This window comes from Moschus berezovskii, chromosome 5 (assembly GCF_049115385.1).
Source record: "Moschus berezovskii isolate FMDL1 chromosome 5, NW_MosBer_1.0, whole genome shotgun sequence".
Classification (NCBI taxonomy): domain Eukaryota; kingdom Metazoa; phylum Chordata; class Mammalia; order Artiodactyla; family Moschidae; genus Moschus; species Moschus berezovskii.
In genome coordinates, this window is record NC_142464.1 from 11,559,223 (window position 1) to 11,580,077 (window position 20,855).

At 41.2% G+C, this 20,855-nt stretch overlaps 1 protein-coding gene across 1 annotated transcript in view; it reads left to right on the plus strand.

The window, feature by feature from the left end:
- LOC129561723 (uncharacterized) overlaps nucleotides 1-20,855 on the plus strand; it is a 198,371-nt gene that overhangs the window by 66,564 nt on the left and 110,952 nt on the right. The window contains exons 19-25 of the mRNA XM_088836656.1: nucleotides 1,094-1,269; nucleotides 3,106-3,267; nucleotides 6,768-6,877; nucleotides 7,396-7,582; nucleotides 8,794-8,923; nucleotides 12,312-12,401; nucleotides 12,468-12,662. Of these exons, the coding sequence (XP_088692782.1) occupies nucleotides 1,094-1,269; nucleotides 3,106-3,267; nucleotides 6,768-6,877; nucleotides 7,396-7,582; nucleotides 8,794-8,923; nucleotides 12,312-12,401; nucleotides 12,468-12,662 (1,050 nt within the window). The remainder of the gene's footprint in view (nucleotides 1-1,093; nucleotides 1,270-3,105; nucleotides 3,268-6,767; nucleotides 6,878-7,395; nucleotides 7,583-8,793; nucleotides 8,924-12,311; nucleotides 12,402-12,467; nucleotides 12,663-20,855) is intronic.

Consider the following 20,855-nt stretch of genomic DNA (forward strand, 5'->3'; position numbering starts at 1 on the left):
AATTATCCAATTAAAAGGCAGAATAGGAGCCTTCTGGTTCTCTCACCCAGCACAAGTGGTTCACCCACCTGAATGGACCTGGTGATGCACTCACTATGTCTCAGAAAAGCCAGGTGGATGGGCATTTTAAAATACTTGGTTAAATTCTTCTGTTTATTTTTCTACAACTTGGCTCCTCTATTGACTTCTTTAGCTGGTTATTTAAGCAGGTTATTTAAGGAAATATTCAGCAGCTTTATTGAGCAACTATCAGGAAAACATTCATAGCTGGGCACGAGAAACTTTGAACCCAATTTTTCATTGCCGATCACCCTTTCTTTGAAAAGCCCTTCATCTGCATTCCTTTGACAGGGGCTGTTGGGAGTTAAAACTCATCTTTGGGTTAGCTGAGTAAGGTGTTACAGAAAAATGGCCACCTGTAATCTTACCACATAGTCTGCATTTAATGACCATTTCCCAAGGACCCTCAGGGCAGGAAGTCATCCTTGGAGCTGACTGAGGGGTGCGGCTTCCCAGAGGAGAGGTCCAGAGGCTGACTGAAAAGCAGGGTCAGGCAGGATGTCTCATGAAAGGCGATTCTTTTGATGGGAGAAAAGTGGGCATGACCGGGTACTCAGAAAGCCAAAGAGGTAACTGAACAGAGGAAGGAAACTTTCTACAAAAGCAAAGGATAACCAAATGCTGCTTGATTTGAATACTGAATATTTTTCGCTTTTAAAATGAGATCTGATACCGGAATCCACTGATAATACTTAACATTAGGAAACCTGTATAACTACAGGTTAAGTGCCTCATGACACAGGGCAAAGGGAAGAGGTAGCACTGTCTGGGGAATACTGTCACAGGGAGAATCAACCCTGAGTCTGATCACGCCTCTAGGTTTAACTGCTGGTTTGCAGAACACGGGGAAGAAGAAGTCGTTAACACCACAAGGATGCAATTAGCCCGTTTCAGAATGCGGGGAAGTCTATGTAACAAATGGTTCAGTTTCTCTCTTTCAGCCTCTGCAATGAACATGCTGCTGAATGTAAGTGGTGGAAATTAGGCTAAATAATCTAAAATACTACTAGTGAAAATCTCTCTTCTACATTAGATCCAGAGAAGAAGACAGTTAGTAAGAGTTCCGTCAAAAAGTGGCCCTTTCGGTGCACCTCCAGGACTCCCAAAAACAACCAACACCCAACTCTACCAGCCACAAAGCCAAAACAGCTCTTTGGAGCTCCTTTTGAGGACTTATGTGATAATGACACTCTGCCCACCCCAATTCTGGTAGGTCTTACTTTGGTTTTCTGTAACCTTCCTGATTACAGGATTGGGGGCAGGAGGATTGGGGGCGGGAGGAGAATGGACGACAGAGAATGAGATGGCTGGATGGCCATCTCGATGGACTTGAGTTTGTGTGAAATCCGGAAGCTGGTGATGGACAGGGAGGCCTGGTGTGCTGTGATTCATGGGGTCGCAAAGAGTTGGTCATGAGTGAGCGACTGAACTGAACTGAACTGAACCTTCCTGAGGAGCTGAGTTGTGAGAGATCAAGTGTTCTCTTCCAAATCTACACCCAAATGAAGAAGTCTGGCTTTGTCCGGTAAGTTTCATAATATTACTTCAAAGAATAAGATCTGATTTAGGTACTGCAGAGTCAAAAGGCAAATACAAGATAAAAAGATACTCTCATCCATTCCACTGATATCAGCAAAGACTCATTTGTTTCAGCTCAGACCAGTTAAAATGGACTCTGTAAGGTAAGGTACCCTTATGGCAGAAAGTGAAGAGGAACTCAAAAGCCTCTTGATGAAAGTGAAAGAGGAGAGTGAAAAGGTTGGCTTGAAGCTCAACATTCAGAAAACAAAGATCATGGCATCTGGTCCCATCACTTCATGGGAAATAGATGGAAAAACAGTGGAAACAGTGTCAGACTTTATTTTTTGGGGCTCCAAAATCACTGCAGATGCTGATTGCAGCCATGACATTAAAAGACGCTTGCTCCTTGGAAGGAAAGTTATGACCAACCTTGATAGTATATTAAAAAGCAGAGACATTACTTTGCCAACCAAGGTCCGTCTAGCCAAGGCAATGGTTTTTCCCGTGGTCACGTATGGATATGAGAGCTGGACTGTGAAGAAAGCTGATCGCTGAAGAATCGATGCTTTTGAACTGTGGTGTTGGAGAAGACTCTTGAGAGGCGCTTGGACTGCAAGGAGATCCAACCAGTCCATTCTAAAGGAGCTCGATCCTGGGTGTTCATCGGAGGGACTGATGCTAAAGCTGAAACTGCAATACTTTGGCCACCTCATGCGACGAGTTGACTCACTGGAAAAGACTCTGATGCTGGGAAAGGTTGGGGGCGGGAGGAGAAGGGGACGACGGAGAATGAGATGGCTGGATGGCATCACCGACTCTGTGGACATGAGTTTGAGTGTACTCTGGGAGTTGGTGATGGACAGGGAGGCCTGGCGTGCTGTGATTCATGGGGTCGCGGAGAGTCGGGCACGACTGAGCGACTGAACTGAACTGAAGGTAAGGTAGTTAGAGCAGGCGAGGTTGAGACAAAGAATGAGACCAGCACTGTACAGGAACAGATCACCTTTAATGAGGCGAGAAGGGGCAGTAGTCAGATCAGTGAGCTGCTGCCCTTGCCCAAGAAAACAGTAAGTATATAAAGGCATGTATGTGGAAAGCTACTGTCTTAAGGGGGACTATTCTTTTGCAAGGTTGTTCAGAGTAGTTATCTCTTAAAACGGCTGGGGCAAGGAATTCTGGAGATTGACCAGAGGCTGGGACAGGCTGGGAGCTGAGCATAATCAACCTAATGCCCATTTTTTTCTTCGAGTGAGAGAGTTCTTTGTTTTGCCTAGAATGGCGGGGAGGACCTGGAGGGGCGTTTTAACACAAGTATTTAAAATGTTTCAGTGTATGAATGCAAAATCGATTGTTGGGTAGATAATATATTTAGAGACACTGAAGAAAAAATTTCAAATTGACTTCAGTCCAGTTCTAGCACTGTAGCCTCATATACCACAGCTCTGTCAAAACAGGAGCAAGCTTGTGCTCTGGGCTTGTAGATATGAAACGTCCCATAGTTTTCCTTTCTTTTCTTCCGTATAGGATATTCTTTCCTTTATCAATCAAAAAGGGCCATTCACAGAAGGCATCTTCAGAAAATCAGCCAGTATAAAATCATGCAGAGCCCTAAAGGAGAAACTAAACTCTGGGGACAAAGTGAACTTGGATGATGAATCCGTTCTTGTGGTAGCATCCGTCTTAAAGGTAAGGAAAGTTTGGGCATTATCCACGCACAGAGTAAATCTGAAGCTATATGACTGGTCCTTCATTATGAATGCCCAAGAAACATAATAGGCATTAGAGAGGAAGGATCTGAAAAAGTGAAAAACACTTCACAAAGACAAAATTGAAGGAAGGTACCTCAAATATTATAAGCTCCATACATTAGATATTTTCCTTTATCATTGCACATCTTGACTCCAGAACACTCCGTGCAAAAGAATAATAATAAATTTCAAAATACCCACTTACACATTGAGTGTTTACCAATACAAGCTTCCTGCTTTTGATGACTTCCTCATCACCTTCCTAATGAAGGCAACATTTCAAAAATAAAATTCATATTAAGGTTTTGGAAACAGTTAACAGAAGTAACTTCCCAGGCGGCTCAGACAGTAAAGAATCTGTCTGTAATGTAGGAAACCTGGCTTTGATCCCTGGGTTGGAAGGATCCCCCGGAAGAGGGACTGGCATACCGACTCCAGTATTCTTGCCTGGAGAATCCCATGGACAGAGTAGTCCCTCTGGCTATAATCCATGGAGTGGCACAGAGTCGGACATGGCTGAAACAACCTAGCATGGATGCAAGACAGATGTTTACTTACTATGGTAAACTCGTGTGTGTGTGTGTGTGTGTGTCTGTGTGTGAGTCGCCTAGTTGCATCAGATTCTCTGTGATCCCACGGACTGAAGCCCAGCAGAGTCCTCTGTCCATGGGATCCTCCAGGCAGGAATACTAGAGTGGGTTGCCATGCCCTTCTCCAGGGGATCCTCCTGATTCAGGGATCGAACCTGCATCTCCTGCATCTCCGGCATTGGCAGACAGATCCTTTACCACTAGCGTCACCTGGAAAGCCCATGTGTCTTCAGTTCAGTTCAGTTGAGTTCAGTCGCTCAGTCGTGTCCGACTCTCCGCGACCCCATGAATCACAGCACGCCAGGTCTCCCTGTCCATCACCAACTCCCGGAGTTCACTCAAACTCATGTCCACAGAGTCGGTGATGCCATCCAGCCATCTCATTCTCTGTCTTACAATGACTCAAAAATGCTTAGTGAGGCCACCAATGTCTCTGATCACGTCATCATCCTCCCCCTGTTTATCAATGCCTTTTACTTTAAAATCAGTGTAGGGATGACTCCACCATTTGTTCCTCCTTTTATCTCCCTTACATCTTTAACACCCTTTGTTAATATTTGTATGTTTAACCCACCACCCAAGGTTACAGTTACATGGTAACCAGTTTTACTACATGCCTCAGCTTATAAATCTTATTTTTAAAGTGAGTGCAACAGTCAAAATCAGTTTGGAAGTTTGAAAAATTCAATAGATTTATACAAAAAAATAGACTGAGTTTGAAATGATAGAGCTAAATCACAAGTGTGTAGTTAAATTTCTACCAGGGGGATAATAGAACAGAATAGAAAGTTAATCAATCCATCTTGGTACTTGTTAGCAGCTATGAACCAAAATATATTAATGTAGTGATAACTACAGACAGGTTACTAAAATTATCTTAGAAACTAAATAACATATGGTGTTTCCTTGTCCCCTGTTAATGTTCGATTGTACGATAATAGATACAGTGCAGAAATGACTTAGGGTTGCCCCCTACTACACTTGCACCATAATAATACACACTAGGTCTCCAAATAGCAAGTAGTGTGCTACCCACTATAAGGTGCACACTTGGAACCAATTTGATTTGTGAGCAAGTATACCTAGGCTCTTACCTCTTTCCATGCTATAAGCACACACTAGTAAGAGGGTGCCTACTTATGGGTACAAATCTTCAACAATCCCAAAGTTTTCTCTTCCTAAAGTTGATTGATCTTGGTGGGGCATCAGACTTTGCAGCTTTGGCCTTGATAATACCATATGTCAAAGCAACCACAGAGTTGGTCTAAATCAGAAATGAATATAGAGTCAGAACCACATTGAGTTTTCCATTAAACTGTCTATAAACAGAGGTCCAGGAGCAAATACCCATGGCATATTCTGCATGAGTCATGTCCTGGCTTAACCAAACTCAGTCTCACCGATCGATTCTACAGCACAGGGTCCAGGAGAGAGAAGAGACACACTCCAAGTGCATGTAGTTTGGTACACAAGGCAAAGGCCCTGCTGCACACTCCCACACTCCCAGAAGCCATAGCCAGATGAGATGCTGAATGGCATCACCAACTCGATGGACATGACTTTGAGCAAGACCCAGGTGTTGGTGATGGACAGGAAAGCCTGGGGTGCTGCAGTCCATGGGGTCGCAAAGAGTAGGACACGACTGAACGGCTGAACTGAAATGGAGTGCTTCCTCCTTCCAAATATACTGCGGGCACGCCATAAGAAGCATAGTGAAAACCTAATGACCAGGATTGGGTACTGTATACCAATTACAAGAAAAAGTATGAGAGGACTGAGGCTTTGTACATTATCTTCACACTCTATCCTCAGTACTCAAAAGAGCGCCTGACACAAACAGCAGCTCAGTGAGCACTGAAACAAGTCAACAGTGACACGATTATCATCATGATAGTCGCCTAGAAACACTGCCTGAACAAGATACTACGAAGAGAAGTCAGGCTGTATATTAAGACCAGGGGAGGCAAGGTGTGCCTTTGGAGCCGGCAAGGCAATGGAATCATTTCTCCTCAGTCTTGCGCAACACTTAACAACCTCATCTCTTTTAATAGGCCCCATTCTATGATATGAAGACTTGTTCATCAGGATACACTTTCCAGGCCTCCACTTAGGAAGCTTACATTTGCATATTCTATCCCACAGGTGTGAAGTTGCCATGTATCTAGGTTCTCAGTTTCCTCTTTAGGGAGAAATATTCCATCCAAAGAGTTGTAAGGGTAACATGTAGTGTACCCATTGGGGCTTTTGGTTTATTTCTAACACCTGTTGCTTAAAAGTCTGTAGAACTGAACTTTTATATGTTTTTTTTTTTAAAAGAAAAAGACTGAAGCTATTACGATACTAGCTTTTACCCAAAGAACACACATACGTCAGGTTTTCTCTTAATATGTATATAAGAGCATGTAGGGGTGTAATTTTATTTCAGAACTTCTCTTTCTTGAATTAAGAGCAAGCACTGTGTCTTAAGCAAACGAACAAAATGGAATGTGCACTTCTTTTCAAGAAACTAATAGGATTTAGGATGAGTTATCACCAGACCTTTCCAGTTTGTACTAATGTGCTAACATGTACACAAACAGTGAGTTCCAGGTGATAGAAGGAGCTTCAGCTTCATTCTCAATACAGCCCAGACTCTACTTTTATGCTTCTAATTTTAGTTGGGGAAAATCCAACCAGTACTTCTGGATGTGCAAGGCTGTGGAGAATCACAGCCAAGCTCTGTGTGAAGCAGTCGGCATAGTTGTGAAGGAATTGTGGACTGAATTGAATTTTTCAGCTAAATATTTTCTCTGCAATTTCTCCACCGAATTTATCATAAGAATAATACATATTTTTTGATCTATATAAGGATTTTCTTCGAAATATCCAAGGAAGCATATTTTCTGCAAGTCTCTATGATAAATGGCTTGATGTTATTGATCAAGGGAATGAGGAGGAGAAAATGACTGCGACCCAGAGGTAATGATGCAATAATCACTCAACTCGGAGAAAATACAACCAACATACTGTTAGGAAAATATTAGCTTGTAGTTTACAACTGTGTCCTCTAAAACAATGACCAGTATCAAGGGGTTTCACTTGATCATACCCATGGAAGCCAGTTTGAAAAGAGATGCATGTCTTATTGGTGACATTGCAACTCGTGTTTTTCTCCTAATCCTATTAATATGGGATGCTTGACCATTTTACAGCATCTGAATACATGAAAATGTTGGAGATGAAATCCACTGGTCCGAAAAGAGATGATAAAACCAATCTGCCAGTGGTATGATCTTAAATACAAACACATAACTAACCAGGGTAGTTCTTATCTGGTTCAGGAATTAAATTCAGTGAAACATTTTTGTATGCATTCATACCTAGAACTGTGAGAATGGACTGTGTACATGGTATAAAAAGAAGTACTTTATTCTCTGCATTTCCACTTACTAAGCAAAATGACTCGCTTTGTTTACAAGTGCTTTTTCTGTCATTAGGCTTCTAGACCAGCTGCCAAGAGCCAATGTAGTTTTTCTGCGATACCTTTTTGGAATGTTACACAACATTGAGCAACATTCCTCAACCAATCAGATGACAGCTTATAATTTGTCAGTGTGTATAGCCCCAAGCATTCTTTGCCTGCTTAATTCCGGCAGCTCAGAAATAGAAAACCGCACCAAAAAGGTAATGAGATCTCTCATTTTTATGCCTTGCGGGGCAGAGTCCCCATTTTGAACCTGAAGTCCGTGGTATTAATTCCAATGAACCAGTTTTTAAAAATGCACATTTTAATTACACTGCCTTGGAGTGGCAGGGTCCTACTCTGGTTGGGCATGGGAAGGTGTATTATAACTGAGAACAGTTGAGTCACTTCTCCTTTGCCATCCAAGAGATTAAACAATAGAGAGGTAAGAGCAGGAGGATATGATAGAAAAGAACCTGGCTTTGGAATCTGAGACCCAAGGTTCAACTCCCAGCCGAATCACTGAGGGGTGTACAAGCCTCCAATCTGTGATGTCCTCATTACACAATGATGACAACACCCAGGACATCTGGTCACTGTCAGCACATCTTAGGCGGCCTGGGCAATACGAGCACCCAAGGCTCCACACATACTGGCCACACTCTGCCAGTTGTGGCTCTCAGGAAAGTACTTGGCTTCTACTGTGTCTCCGCTAGAGGATGAGGAGGCTAGTAAAATATTTCAGAACATCCTCACAGAGCCACAGCATGCTAAGATCAGAGCTCTTCTCCAAGCTCCCCCGGACAGCAAGTGTGAGGCAAGGCGATGAAGTCAGACAGACAGACATGTTTTCTCTCCAGGTGCTTTCTTCCTTCAGAAACCGCCCCGCCCCACACTGAAACCTCTGCCACCCAAGTTTCAGATATTTCTTCACTGAAGTGAATTTCACAATTTGTGTTGTATTCGATACTTTATAAATTTTAATAAGATGCTCTATATAAATTCCATCTCAATAAAACTAGAAAAAATTTCAATAAAAATAAATAAAACTTAACAAGAGAATATACATTTTTGTACCAAACATCCTTTGTGGCTACTTAAAAATCATCCTAGTTTTAAGCATGTAACAACCATCATTACAGAATTTTAGCTATTAAACTAGGTCACATTATATAACTTTAGCCCACCGACTAAAAGAATTTTAAAATTTGTGCCCAAAGTCCTCTTGAAAGTATCAGTTATTTCTTAGAAAATGCTGATGTATATATAATATATATATATATATATATATACATATATTTTTAATCAAGTCTGAATTTTTCTCAGATTTCTTTTGTATTTTTTGTTAGGGCCAAGATCCATGTATGAAATGTGATTTACTATTATGCCATATGTACAGTAATACCTGATTTTTTGCCCCTTTGTGTTACAGATTTCTTTCATACAGTTTCTCATTGAAAACTGTCTCAAGATATTTGGAGAAGATATCACTTCTCTCTTTGGAGAGAACTCAGTGAGTTGTGGTAACAGTGATATCACTGATAAGAATGAGAAGGTTGCAGGTACGTGAATAATGTAACGGGCTTTGATGCAAAAGACAGCAAGGCTGCCAGGGTCAATGGGGGATCCTAGAGCCCAAAGCACATTCTAAAGGCAGTAACTTCCATCCGCTCCAAGACATGGGAATTTTCCCACTTGTGAGATCAAAGAAAGGATAAGACTGTTCTGATTTCAAGAAACTACTAGTACAGCTTTAGGAGACACCACGGTTCAGTTCGGTTCAGTTGCTCAGTCGTGTCCGACTCTTTGTGACCCCAAGGACTACAGTGACCCCAAGGCCTTGGGGTCGAGGACTGTAGCGTGCCAGGCTTCCCTGTCCATCAGCAACTCCCGGAGCTTACTCAAACTCACATCCATCGAATCAGTGATGCCATCCCAAAATCTCGTCCTCTCTCGTCTCTTTCTCTTGCCTTCAGTCTTTCCCAGCATCAGGGTCTTTTCAAATGAGTTAGTTCCTCCCATCAGGTGGCCAAAGTATTGGAGCTTCAGCTGTAGCATCAGTCCTTCCAGTGAGCATTCATGACTGATCTCCTTTAGAATGGACTGGTGGGATCTCCTTGCAGTCCAAGGGACTCTCAAGAGTCTCCTCCAACACGACAGCTCAACAGCATCATTTCTTTGGTGCTCAGCTTTCTTTATAGTCCAAACCTCACATCCACATGACTACTGGAAAAAGCGTATCTTTGACTACATGGACCTTTGTCAGCAACGTAATGTCTCTGTTTTTTAATATGCTATCTGGGTTGGTCAAAACTTTTCTTCCAAGGAGCAAGCATCTTTTAATTCCATGGCTGCAGTCACCATCTGCAGTGATTTGGGCACCCAGAAACACCAAGTCTGTCACTGTTTCCACTGTTTCCCCATCTATTTGCCATGAAGTAATGGGACTAGGTGCCATGATATTAGCTTTCAGAATGTTGATTTTATGCCAACTTTTTCACTCTCCTCTTTCACATTCATCAAGGGACTCTTTAGTTCTTCGCTTTCTGCCATACGGGTGGTGTCATCTGCATACCTGAGGTTATTGATATTTCTCCAGGCAATCTTTTTTTTTTCTTTTTCTAAAATTTATTTATTTTAATTGGAGGCTAACTACTTTACAATATTGTAGTGATTTTGCCATACATTGATATGAATCAGCCATAGGTGTACATCTGTACCCCATTCTGAAACCCCCTCCAACATCCCTCCCCATCCCAACCCTCTGGGTCATCCATCCCAGTGCACCAGCCCTGCGAACCCTACCTCATGCATCGAACCTGGACTGGTGATCTCTTTCACATATGATAATATTCATTTTTCAATGCTATTCCCTCAAATCATCCCACCCTCGCCTACTCCCACACTGCCAAAAGACTGTTCTATATATCTGTGTCTCTTTTGCTGTCTCGCATAGAGGGTTATCTTTTCCATCTTTCTAAATTCCACATATATGCATTAGTATACTCTATCGGTGGTTTTCTTTCTGGCTTACCTTACTCTGTAAAATAGGCTCCTGTTTCATCGACCTCATTAGAACTGATTCAAATGTATCCTTCTGATGGTTGAGTAATATTCCACTGTGTATATGTACCAGAGCTTTCTTATCCATTTGTCTGTCAATGGACATCTAGGTTGCTTCCATGTCCTGGCTATTGTAAACAGTGCTGTGATGAACACTGGGGTACACATGTCTAAAATCCAGCCATGCCTCTGACCTCAAGTACATTGATTTAATACCTACTCTGTGTCCAAAGCTTTTCCCAGCATCATAAAAAGAAAACGAAGCAATCACACTCAGACACTTAGATTCTTCACTGACTAAACCACCTGCATGTACTTTGCTGTTTCTCAAGCTGAGTTCACTAGCACTGCTCTTGAAATGTTCGATAAATAGACTACATCTTTCCTAAAATAGTTACCATAGCAAGTTAAATAGAAATAATAATGCACATTCTTGGATGAGCAAATCAGGGTGGTCAGTGAAAAAAGAAGGGATTAAAGCAAGGGAGAAGACAAAACTTGTAGTAGAACTTGCAATATCGTCATGGGACAATGGCTTCTGCTAGAAATCTTAGCGCACTCCCTCTTACATAATCCTTTTTTAACTTTTTTCATCCATTCAGCAATCCTGTGAGTCTATTACTCTTTCAAGTGATCTGAGCAACATTTTCATGTGGTCTGGAGAATCTAAACAACTAAGTTTTTTCTGTGATATGTATATTCCCAGTCTTAGAATACATGGAGTCACCAATATAAAGCTGAGGACAAAATCACCTCACCCGTTTCACGTGTTTTCTTGTCTTGTTCACATCCTTATAAAAGTCAGTCAGCAGTAAAGTGAAAAAAACTGAATATTTAAACATATTTAGTCTAATAAAATGCATTAATTTAAACAAAACCATGCAGATGACAACTTTTAAGCTTAGAATAGCTTCAAACACCATGGCTGGCTCTAAGGACTCCTAAGAGGCTGTCTTTCATGATGCTGCCTCAGCAGTCATTCTGAATGCATTTCTTAACATGTTCTCAGCTCACAAGTATGGATTAGCTCCTGGTTATCCTGGTGACTTGGCTGTATTTTATTACTCTCACAGGAGCTTCTTTTGGAAGTCGCTGTGATTCTTGTTCTGAATAGAGCATTGACATTGCGTTTATGCCAGATGTAAAGCAAAAGCAAGAACTCCTCCAGTTGCATTTAATACATCAGAAACAAAAGAAAAGGAGCTTTCATGCACTTCTTTAAAGATGGAATCCACAGGACAGCACAGGGTCTTAGAGAATTCTATGGAGAGGAAGCAATTTATAGCATGAAAGAGCAAAACAAATCACTTGGCAGGCAACTCCCGATGATTTCTGGTGTGGTTTTCCACTCTGTAAACAGTTTTGCACTTTACTTCTGGGTTTTCTCAGACATGCAGGCTTGTCTCTGATCACTGCCTTGTAGGAAACCCCTCAGAGGGAAGCAGCAGTGGGAGGGAAACATTAAGGCAGACCACCCCACTGCACTCTGCCTACTACACCGACAAAAGGAAATGGAAAATATGTTAAACTGACATGTGGGGTAGAACACTGATCAGAGCCATTCTTAACATACACAGTCCGATTATTTTAAAAATATTAAGCACCAATGCTTATTCATATATTTACTTTGATCCTTATGAGTCTACGTGTGAGGGTCAGTGTTTCAAAGGAGGAATCTTAAGGCTAGCACTTTGCCTAAGATGTACAGGTGTAGCGTGTCAAGGCAGAAACTAGAAGGCCACAGATATTCTCAGATGGAAACACGATGAAAGTCAATATTGTGCAATTCACTGATGAATATATACCTTCCAAGCCAAGCAAGGTGTCTAAAAAACACTTTTCTTGTTATGTTTTGAACTCTTTTGCTTGGGCACCTGCTTTTTGTAGTGTGTCCCCTTGAGACTGCACATTGTGCTTACTCGGGAGTCACAGCCTTCTCTACCCAGCAGTCACACCAGTGTGGCACACTCGCTAATGGTAAGGTGGGTTTGATCACACCCATCACCATCGGTCTGAATCTATATTTAGATTTTCTCCATATAGGTCACGAACATCCCTATGGAATTAAAATGAGTGCTGTTCCAGCTACTGGGCTGCTGCAGCAGGGACTTGAGGACTGCACTTCTGCTTCTGCCCTCCAGGAGGCCTTCCTGGAGGGGCCCCAAGAGATTCAAGACCAGTTAATCCTGAAACCCAAGCACTCAGCCAGGAACGAGGCCAGGAATCAGCAGGAGAAAGGTGAGACCCTTCCCTTCCTGCAAGTGGCTTCTCTTGGCTCTTGTTTCTACTCCTGAAAACAAACTCTTGACGTGCAGCCAGTTCTCCATGTGGGGCTGGAAGGCAGTATAGGCAGGCACCAATTCCACCCAGAATCAAGCCCAGAGAAGCCCCAAAGGTCCGAAATCAAGACCCAATTCACTTATAGGAAGACATTTTTTTTTTTTTTTAAATTTCTCTAGGCAGACAGCATAGCACTTCCTACATATAATTACGGATTCACACATTTGTGTGCGCTTTGCTGGTGGCCTAGATGGTAAAGCATCTGCCTGCAACACAGGAGACCTGAGTTCGATCCCTGGGTCAGGAAGATCCCATGGCAAAGGGAATGGCTATCAGCCACACCAATATTCCTGCCTGGAGAATCCCACTGACAGAGGAGCCTGGCAGCCTACAGTCCATGGGATCACAAAGAGTTGGGCACGACTGAACAACTTAAAGACACACACACACACACACACACACACACACACACATCTACGTATCTTATTAGAACATGAGCTTCTTATGGCCTGGAAACACACATTCCCCATCCCAAGGTTTTGTCCAGTATCTTGGGCCCCTCACAGGAGGTGCTTAGATGACTGTGTGGCTTAGATAAGACCCAGAACCTATTCTGTGCTTAGGCGGAAGTGGCCTTGGGCATTCTGGTTAGACTTGAACTCTTGTTGTTTTTATGTTGGTATATTTATTGAAGAAAATATATTTCAAAAAGAATAGTAACTAAACCATTTGCTATTTGCTCGCAAAATTAATTTTGGCTCAGTATATTTTGTAATTATGAAAGTCCAAATGCTCTTGCATACAGTTTATAAGCAGAGAAGATAAATTAGCAAGCACCTTGATCAAACATCTATTTATAGAAAATCTAATATTCGCCTTTAACTAGTTTAACTTGGAGTCTTGCAATATAATTCAGTTATCAACATTCTCGTTTTTCCTGTTAGTAAACTGAATGTGCTAGTTCTCTTTGGGGGAAGACTATTTTATTCAATATTTTCCTATGATTTTGATTTTCAAGAGAAGAGAAATCTTAAGACACTTGTGTTGGAATGTCTGGTATTGTGCTTAATGAATATTTTACGAATTAATGATATTATTAGTAAAATGTTCATTCTGATTACTTCCCATGCTGATTTAAAGTGACCTACGATAAAAGACATATCTCAACTAGGTATGTTTGGGATTGACATGTACAGACTGCTCTATTTAAAATGGATAACCAACAAGGACATACTCTATACCACAGGGAACAATGCTGAATACTCTGTAAGAACCTAAATGGGAAAAGAATTTGAAAAAAATAGATATATGTATAATTGAACCATTTTTCTGTACACCAGAAGCTAACACAACATTACTAACCAATTATACTCCAATATAAAATAAAGCATTCAAAAAGGAAACTTTCACAGAAAACAAAAATAGCAATAAAAACTAAACAACATTGTTCAGTTCAGTTCATCTCAGTCGTGTCCGACTCTTTGCGACCCCGTGGACTGCAACACACCAGGCCTCCCTGTCCATGACCAACGGCCAGAGTTGACTCAAACCTTTGTCCACCGAGTTGGTAATGCCATCCAATCATCTCATCCTCTGTCGTCCCTTCTCATCCCGCCTTCAATCTTTGCCAGGATCAGGGTCTTTTCAAATGAGATAGTTCTTTGCATAACCTGGCCAAAGTATTGATGTTGCATCTTCAGCAATAGTCCTTCCAATGAACATTCAGTAATGATTTCCTTTAGAATGGACAGGTTGCTTCTCCTTGCTCTCCAAGGGACTGTTAGGAGTCTTCTCCAACAGCACAGTTCAAAAGCATCGATTCTTCGGTGCTCAGCTTTCTTTATTGGAGAAGGAAATGGCAACCCATTCCAGTACTCTTGCCTGGGAAATCCCATGGACGGAGGAGCCTGGTAGGCTACAGATCATGGGGTCACAAAGGGCCGGACACAACTGAGCGACTTCACTTTCACTTTTCACTTTCATGCACTGGAGAAGGAAATGGCAACCCATTCCAGTATTCTTGCCTGGAGAATCCCAGGGATGGGAGCCTGGTGGGCTGCTGTCTATGGGGTCGTACAGAGTCGGACACGACTGACGTGACTTACAGCAGCAGCAGCTTTCTTTATAGTCCAACACTCACATCCATACATGACTGCTGGAAAAAGCGTATCTTTGACTACATGGACCTTTGTCAGCAACGTAATGTCTCTGCTTTTTAATATGCTATCTGGGTTGGTCAAAACTTTTCTTCCAAGGAGCAAGCATCTTTTAATTCCATGGCTGCAGTCACCGTCTGCAGTGATTTGGGCACCCAGAAACATCAAGTCTGTCACTCTTTCCACTGTTTCCTCATCTATTTGCCATGAAGTCACGGGACTAGATGCCATGATCTTAGCTTTCAGAATGTTGAGTTTATGCCAGCTTTTTCACTCTCCTCTTTCACTTTCATCGAGAGGCTCTTTAGTTCTTCTTCGCTTTCTGCCATAAGGGTGGTGTCATCTGCATACCTGAGGTTATTGATATTTCTCATGACAATGTTTTTTTTTCTTTTTCTAAAATTTATTTTAATTGGAGGCTAATTGCAATATTGTTGTGATTTTGCCATACATTGATATGAATCAGCCTGGGTGTACACGTGTTCCCCATCCTGAAACCCCCTCCCACATCCCTCCCCATCCCAACCCTCTGGGTCATCCATCATAGTGCAACAGCCCTGAGCACCCTGCCTCATGCGTCGAACCTGGACTGGTGATCTGTTTCACATATGATAATATTCAGGTTTCAATGCTATTCCCTCAAATCATCCCACCCTCTCCTTCTCCCACAGAGTCCAAAAGACTGTTCTATACATCTGTGTCTCTTTTGCAGTCTCACATATAGGGTTATTGTTATCATCTTTCTAAATTCCATATATATGCGTTAGTATACTGTATTGGTGTTCTTCTTTCTGGCTTACTTCACTCTGTATAATAGGTTCCAGTTTCATCCACCTCATTAGAACTGATTCAAATGTATCCTTCTGATGGTTGAGTAATATTCCACTGTGTATATGTACCACAGCTTTCTTATCCATTCGTCTGCAGATGGACATCTAGCTTGCTTCCTGGTCCTGGCTATTGTAAACAGTGCTGCAGTGAACATTGGAGTACATGTGTCTCTTTCAATTATGGTTTCCTCAGTGTGTATACCCAGCAGTTCTATTTCCAGTTTTTTAAGGAATCGCCACACTGTTCTCCATAGTGGCTCTATTAGCTTGCATTCCCACCAACAGTGTAATAGGGTTCCCTTTTCTCCACGCCCGCTCCAGCATTTATTGTTTGTAGACATTGTGAAAGCAGCCATTCTGACCAGCGTGAGATGGTACCTCACTGTGGTTTTGATTTGCATTTCTCTGATAATGAGTGATGTTGAGCATCTTTTCACGTGTTTGTTAGCCATCTGTATGTCTTCTTTGGAGAAATGTCTGTTTAATTCTTGGGCCCATTTTTGGATTGGGTGGTTTATTTTTCTGGAATTGAGCTGAAGGAGTTGCTTGTAAATTTTTGAGATTAATTCTTTGTCAGCTGCTTCGTTTGCTATTATTTTCTCCCATTCTGAAGGCTGTCTTTTCACCTTGCTTATAGTTTCCTTCGTTGTGCAAAAGCTTTTAAGTTTAATTATGTCCCATTTGTTTATTTTTGCTTTTATTTCCATTACTCTGGGAGGTGGGTCATAGAGGATCCTGCTGTGATTTATGTCGGAGAGTGTTTTGCTTATGTTTTCCTCTAGGAGTTTTATAGTTTCTGGTCTTACATTTAGATCTTTAATCCATTTTGAGTTTATTTTTGTGTACGGTGTTAGAAAGTGTTCTAGTTTCATTCTTTTACAAGTGGTTGACCAATTTTCCCAGCACCACTTGTTAAAGAGATTGTCTTTTCTCCACTGTAAATTCTTGCCTCCTTTATCAAAAATAAGCTGTCCATATGTGTGTGGATTTATCTCTGGGCTTTCTATTTTGTTCTATTGATCTATATTTCTGTCTTTGTGCAAATACCACACTGTCTTGATGACTGTGGCTTTGCATTAGGGCCTGAAGTCAGGCAGGTTGATTCCTCCAGTTCCAGTCTTCGTTCGGCTATTAAAGGTTTTTTTGTATTTCCATAAAAACTGTGAAATTATTTGTTCTAATTCTCTGTAAAATACCGTTGGTAGCTTGATAGGGTGGAGAAGGCAATGGCAAGCCACTCCAGTACTATTGCCTAGAAAATCCCATGGATGGAACGGCCTGGTAGGCTGTAGTCCATGGGGTCGCTAAGGGTCGGACACGACTGAGCGACTTCACTTTCACTTTTCACTTTCACACATTGGAGAAGGAAATGGCAACCCACTCCAGTGTTCTTGCCTGGAGAGTCCCAGGGACGGGGGAGCCTGGTGGGCTTCCGTCTATGGGGTCACACAGAGTCGGACACGACTGAAGTGACTTAGCAGCAGCAGCAGCAGCTTGATAGGGATTGCATTTAATCTATAGATTGCTTTGGGTAGTGTACTCATTTTCACTATATTGATTTTTCCAATGCATGAACATGCTATATTTCTTCATCTATTTGTGTCCTCTTTGATTTCTTTCATCAGTGTTTTATACATTTCTATGTATAGGTCGTTTGTTTCTTTAGGTAGATATGTTCCTAAGTATTTCTTTTCATTGCAATGGTGTATGGAATTATTTCCTTAATTTCTCTTTCTGTTTTCTCATTGTTAGTGTATAGGAACGCAAGGGATTTCTGTGTGTTAATTTTATATCCTGTAACTACTATATTCATTGATTAGCTCTAGTAAAATTTTCTGGTGGAAAACTACTTTAGTGTTTTCTATATAGAGGATCATGTATTCTGCAAACAGTGAGAGTTTTACTGCTTCTTTTCCAATTTGGATTCCTTTTCTTTCTTCTTCTGCTCTGATTGCTGTGGCCAAAACTTCCAAAACTATGTAGCATAGTAGTGGGGAGAGTGGGTACCTTCGTCTTGTTCCTGACTTTAGGGGAAATGCTTTCAATTTTTCACCATTGAGGATAACGTTTGCTATGGGTTTGTCATATATAGCTTTTATTGTGTTGAGGTATGTTCCTTAAATACCTGCTTTCTGGTAGGGTTTTTATCGTAAATGGATGTTGAATTTTGTCAAAGGCTTTCTCTGCATCTATTGAGATAATCATATAGCTTTTATCTTTCAATTTGTTAATGTGGTATATTACATTGATTGATATGCAGATATTGAAAAATCCTTGCATCCCTGGGATAAAGCCCACTTGGTCATGATGTATGATCTTTTGAATATGTTGTTGGATTGTTTGCTAAAATTTTGTTAAGGATTTTTGGATCTATGTTTATTCGTGATATTGGCCTGTAGTTTTCTTTTTTTGCGACATCCTTGTCTGGTTTTGGTATTAGGGTGACGGTGGCCTCACAGAATGATTTTGGAAGTTTATCTTCCTCTGCGATTTTGTGGAAGAGTTTGCATAGGATAGGTGTGAGCTCTTCTCTAAATTTTTGGTAGAATTCAACCGTGAAGCCGTCTGATCCTGGGCTTTTGTTTACTGGAAGATTTCTAATTACAGTTTTGACTTCTGTGCTTGTTATGGTTCTGTTAAGATCTTCTCTTTCTTCTTGGTTGAGTTTTGGAAAGTTATACTTTTCTAAGAATTTGTCCATTTCTTCCAAGTTGTCCATTTTATTGGCATAAAATTGCTGAGAGTAGTCTCTTATGATCCTTTGTATTTCTGTGTTGTCTGTTGTGATTTCTCCGTTTTCATTTCTAATTTTTTTGATTTGATTCTTCTCCCTTTGCTTCTTGATGACTCTGGCTAATGGTTTGTCAATTTTATTTAACTTCTCAAAGAATCAGCTTTTTGCTCCGTTGATTTTTTCCTATGGTCGCTTTTGTTTCTTTTGCACTTATTTATGCCCTAATTTCTAAGATTTCTTTCCTTCTCCTAACCCTAGAGTTTTTAATTTCTTCCTTTTCTAGTTGCTTTAGGGTTAGAGTTAGGTTATTTAGTTGACTTTTTCCTCGTTTCTTGAGGGAAGCCTGTATTGCTATGAACCTTCCCCTTAGCACTGCTTTTACAGTGTCCCATATATTACGGTTGTTGTGTTTTCATTCTCACTCATTTCTCTGCATCTTTTGATTTCTTCTGTGATTTGTAGGTTATTCAGAAGCATGTCGTTTCAGCCTCCATATGGTGCCGGATGTGAGTGTCTGGGCTACTTCTCTGCCCGGAGTTGCCATTAGGCACGTCATCTGTGGGTTTTATTTATTTTTCCTCCCAGTTATGTTGCCCTCTGAGATTCCAAAACTCCCCACTGACCTGCCAGTGAGAGTGTTGCCTGGTGTTTGCAAACTTCTCCTCTTTTAAGACTCCCTTCCCGGGACAGACGTCCATCCCAGCTCTTTTGTCTCTCTTTTTCTCTTTCATATTTTGTCCTACCTCCTTTTGAAGACAAGGGACTGACTTTCTGGGTGCCTAATGTCCTCAGCCAGCATTCAGAAGTTGTTTTGTGGAATTTGCTCAACGTTCAAATGTTCTTTTGATGAATTTGTGGGGGAGGGAGTGGTCTCGCCTTCCTATTCCTCTGCCATCTTAGGACCGCCCCTGAGACTTGAACTCTCGATTCTACCTCCACAGCAAGCTCACTTTCAAGTCTGCTTCAGACCCAGGTTGCAAATGGAACTGGACTGAATGTTTATGTTTTTTGTTTGCTTTTAATCTTTCCTCTTGCAATTATCCCTGCTACCATTCCAATATTGTCCCATTGACATGTCTTTCTCTGAATAAAATGTCTTACTAACTTAGGAAGTATTTGGACCAGAATAGAATTTCTACTTAAAGTAATTTTATTCTTATAATTGCTATTCTATACCCACAAAGTTTCAAAATTTCACTTTTTAACATTCAAACCCTAATTTGAACATGAGGAAACACTAAACTAAATCTTACCAGGACTGTTAAACAAAGATCAGGTTATAAAGTTAACCTGTTTAACAGTCCTTGGCAACCCACTCCAGTTTTATCATCCGGGAATTCCCATGGACAGGAGCCTGACGTGCTATACTTCGAGGGGGTCGCAAGAGTTGGACACGACTGAACAACTGAGCACCATACTTTTCGTGGCTACAGTATGTATTTTAATTGGCCACAGAGCCAACAAGAACTGTAACACCAAGCAATGTACACTGTGAAAGGTCCATCTAGGCCTGAAAATAATATAGGGCTTAATGTCTATTTTCCTTCCCGTCTATGCTTATAGAGTAGCTGGACGTATAGCTTTGTGGCAACTGATAGAGCTTTTTTCCTAAGAGTATTCTTATTAAAGCTGAACAATGTATGAATACATTTGGAATACATGAATACTTTCAGGTAGTTTAGAAATAATCAGGTTAAGAGTAGGGAAACCAGGGTGCATAAAGCAACTCAACTCATATAAACAGGTATCTTTTTAACATTTGTACATATTAATTAGGAGAATCTCTTTCTGAATTTAAGAATGCATTTGCTTTCTTCATTATCTCCTTTTAAAATGATGCCTGTATGAATGTCAGGGCAGGAAGAGCCTAAGGCAAAGTGATGGCATTCCTTCAGGAATGCACACATTCTGGAGGCTGCAAAATCAAATGGAGAATGGGGGTGGGGCCTGTTTGGGGGAGGTGACTGATGTCTAGGCTGCCTTAGGCCCTTTGAAGGAGGGAAGTTACCTTCATTAAGGCTGCTATGTGCCATGTCTTGTGCTGAGTAGTACATTATGTTATGTAGTTCTGTGAGGTGTAAGTAGCATCATTTATGTTAAACTTGAGCAAATTGAAACTCAAAGAGTTTTAGGTAAAGTATCCAATTAAAAGGCAGAATAGGAGCCTTCTGGTTCTCTCACCCAGCACAAGTGGTTCACCCACCTGAATGGACCTGGTGATGCACTCACTATGTCTCAGAAAAGCCAGGTGGATGGGCATTTTAAAATACTTGGTTAAATTCTTCTGTTTATTTTTCTACAACTTGGCTCCTCTATTGACTTCTTTAGCTGGTTATTTAAGCAGGTTATTTAAGGAAATATTCAGCAGCTTTATTGAGCAACTATCAGGAAAACATTCATAGCTGGGCACGAGAAACTTTGAACCCAATTT